Here is a 2,605-nt window from a genome sequence, read left to right as displayed (position 1 = left end):
GCCAGGACTGGGAGGATGCTGAGAGCTCACTGGAGGAGAAGTCACTGCAGTTGCTGACAGGGTGAGTCTATGGTTGCAGGGCAGTGCAGCTGCAGTTGCTGGAGGCATCTCCTAAAGCTGGGGCTGTGTGCTGGGGCAGGGACTCTGCTGCCTGCCAGGCTCAGCTCTCAAGCAGCCCAGGGAGCTCTTCATGCTGCTTTGGGGAGAAGCTGTGGTTGGAAGTAGTCACCCTTGGAAGGGCAAGGCAGGGCAGGGCAAGGTCCTTCTGCTGTGGAGATGCTGCTGTGTGGGTCAGGGCTCATGCCCAGAACATTTTCAGGGGGTCTTTTCATGACTATGTTCAGGCCAGGGGTTCCTAAACCAGTCTCTGCTCTCCTGAATCTTTGCTTCCACTGTCTCTGGCCTGGCTGATGAGAAGGAAAACACAGCTGTGCCTTTAGAGCAGGGGCTGGGCCTCTTAAACCATCACACAGAGAACCTCAACAGCTGGAACCTCAACAAGTGCCTACACTCTTCACCTGAGTGCTTTCCTGAGTGGCTCTCTGTCCCTCTCCTTGCCTGTCTCAGATGCTCTTTGTGCTGCTGATGGCTCTCTGGGCATGGAAGCCTCAGCTGCAGAGTCAGGCACAGACACTGTGAGATCTCCTGTGCAGGTGGAGCCATAGCAATGACGTGTCCCAGCTGTCCTCCAGCCTGGGAAGCTCTGGGCAGTGCAGGCTGTGAGGCTGGCAATGAGCTGACTGCAGGAGCTGCCATGGTCATGCCTTGGCTGTGTCCTTGAGGTGTCCATCCAGGCTGTGCTGCCTTCCAGGGGACACTGAGCCAAGTGTCTCCTGGAGTAGAAGTGGGATGCTGAGACCCTGAGACACTGAGTGGTGTGTGGTGGATCCCTCTGCTCTCAGCAGTGTCTGGTGGCTGTGCAGGGTGACATGGGAGCATGGTCACCCTCCAGCTGAGGTGCAAAGCAGGGTGACTTAGAGTCATGGGGAGCTCTCCCACTCTTGCCTTTTACCCTAAGCCATGACCAAGCAGTGCTCCAGCCTTGGAGCTGAAGGAAGGTCCCTGAGAAGCAGCAGCATCAGGGGACAGGGGAGGGTCTGTGGGGAGTGGTTTTGGCTGTGCTGAGAGAATTCTCTTCTGACTTGTCACTGTCTCCTTCTCTTCTGACAGTGCCTCATGGCCAGAGGCAGCAGATGGCCAACAGCAGCTCCATCACCCACTTCCTCCTCCTGCCATTCCCAGGCACAAGGCAGCTGCAGCTCCTGCACTTCTGCCTCTTCCTGGCCATCTACCTGGCTGCCCTGCTGGGCAATGGCCTCATCATCACCACCATAGTCTGGGACCACCACCTCCACACCCCCATGTACTTCTTCCTCCTCAACCTCGCCCTCCTTGACCTGGGTACCATCTCTACTATTGTTCCCAAATCCATGGCCAATTCCCTGTGGGACACCAGGGACATCTCCTACTTGGGATGTACTGCACAAATATTTCTTTATGTCTTTTTCATGTCAGCAGAGTTTTCTCTCCTCACCACCATGTCCTACGATCGCTATGTTGCCATCTGCAGACCCCTGCACTATGAGACCCTCCTGGGCAGCAGAGTTTGTCTCCACCTGGCAGCAGCCATCTGGGCCTTTGGGGTTCTCTATGCTCTGCTTCATACAGCCAATACATTTTCCCTGCCCCTCTGCCAGGGCAATGCTCTGGAGCAGTTCTTCTGTGAAATCCCCCAAATCCTCAAGCTCTCCTGCTCCACATCCTACCTCAGGGAGGTTTGGCTTATTGTGGCCAGTGTCTGTTTTTTCTTTGCTTGTTTTGTGTTGATTGTGGTGTCCTATGTGCAGATCTTCAGGGCAGTGCTGAGGATCCCCTCTCAGCAGGGACGCCACAAAGCCTTTGCCACCTGCCTCCCTCACCTGGCTGTGGTCTCCCTTTTTCTCAGCACTGACTTCTTTGCAAACCTGAAGCCCTCCTCCATATCTTCCCAGTCCCTGGACCTGGTGGTGGCAGTTCTGTACTCGGTGGTGCCTCCAGCAGTGAACCCTCTCATCTACAGCCTGAGGAACCAGGAGCTGAAGGCTGCCCTCAGCCAACTGAGCACTGGATGCTTTCAGAAGCAATAAACTCTTCTGCAGAGCAGTTCTGATGTCACTCAGTGCAGGCCCAGCCTGGCTTCTGCACTTTGTGGTTGTGGTGTTGCACTCTTTATCAAACTGTCATCCCTTTTCTAACACATTCTCTGCTTTGCTGAGCAAGAGTTTGTGCAGCAGGACCTCTGCTTTTCGTTTCATTAAAAAATAAAGAACCTTTCATTAACATTTTCCTTCCTGAGATCCTTCCTCCAGGACTTCTCTAGAGCTTTTAGGCCATGTCCTGTGCATATCTGGGGGATAAAAGAGTTCCACCACAGCAGCACTGCCAGGGAGAGCCAGCACCTGGACTTCCAGGGCTGTTCCCTTTCCACTTCCAGCCTCTCCTGTGTCAGTGTAAGGCCTGAGTGCTGTGGCAGCTTGGTCATTGTACTGCTGCATGCCAGTCCTGGGAGCACAGGCAGAGACAGGCCATGGGAACTACTCTTAGCTGGCCCCAAGAGGAGTTCCAC

At 54.7% G+C, this 2,605-nt stretch overlaps 1 protein-coding gene across 1 annotated transcript; it reads left to right on the top strand.

Annotated features, from left to right (window-relative positions):
- The first annotated feature begins 1,169 nt into the window (after positions 1–1,169).
- LOC128899742 (olfactory receptor 14A16-like) lies at positions 1,170–2,126 on the top strand. The gene has a single exon (XM_054179424.1). It carries the CDS (start codon positions 1,194–1,196, stop codon positions 2,124–2,126), a length of 933 nt encoding a protein of 310 aa, XP_054035399.1. The 5' UTR covers positions 1,170–1,193.
- The last annotated feature ends 479 nt before the right edge of the window (positions 2,127–2,605 follow it).

Source organism: Dryobates pubescens, unplaced genomic scaffold (genome assembly GCF_014839835.1).
Source record: "Dryobates pubescens isolate bDryPub1 unplaced genomic scaffold, bDryPub1.pri scaffold_34C_arrow_ctg1, whole genome shotgun sequence".
Classification (NCBI taxonomy): domain Eukaryota; kingdom Metazoa; phylum Chordata; class Aves; order Piciformes; family Picidae; genus Dryobates; species Dryobates pubescens.
The sequence above is the reverse complement of the archived record's forward strand: the minus strand, read 5'-3'. Positions and strand labels throughout refer to the sequence as shown.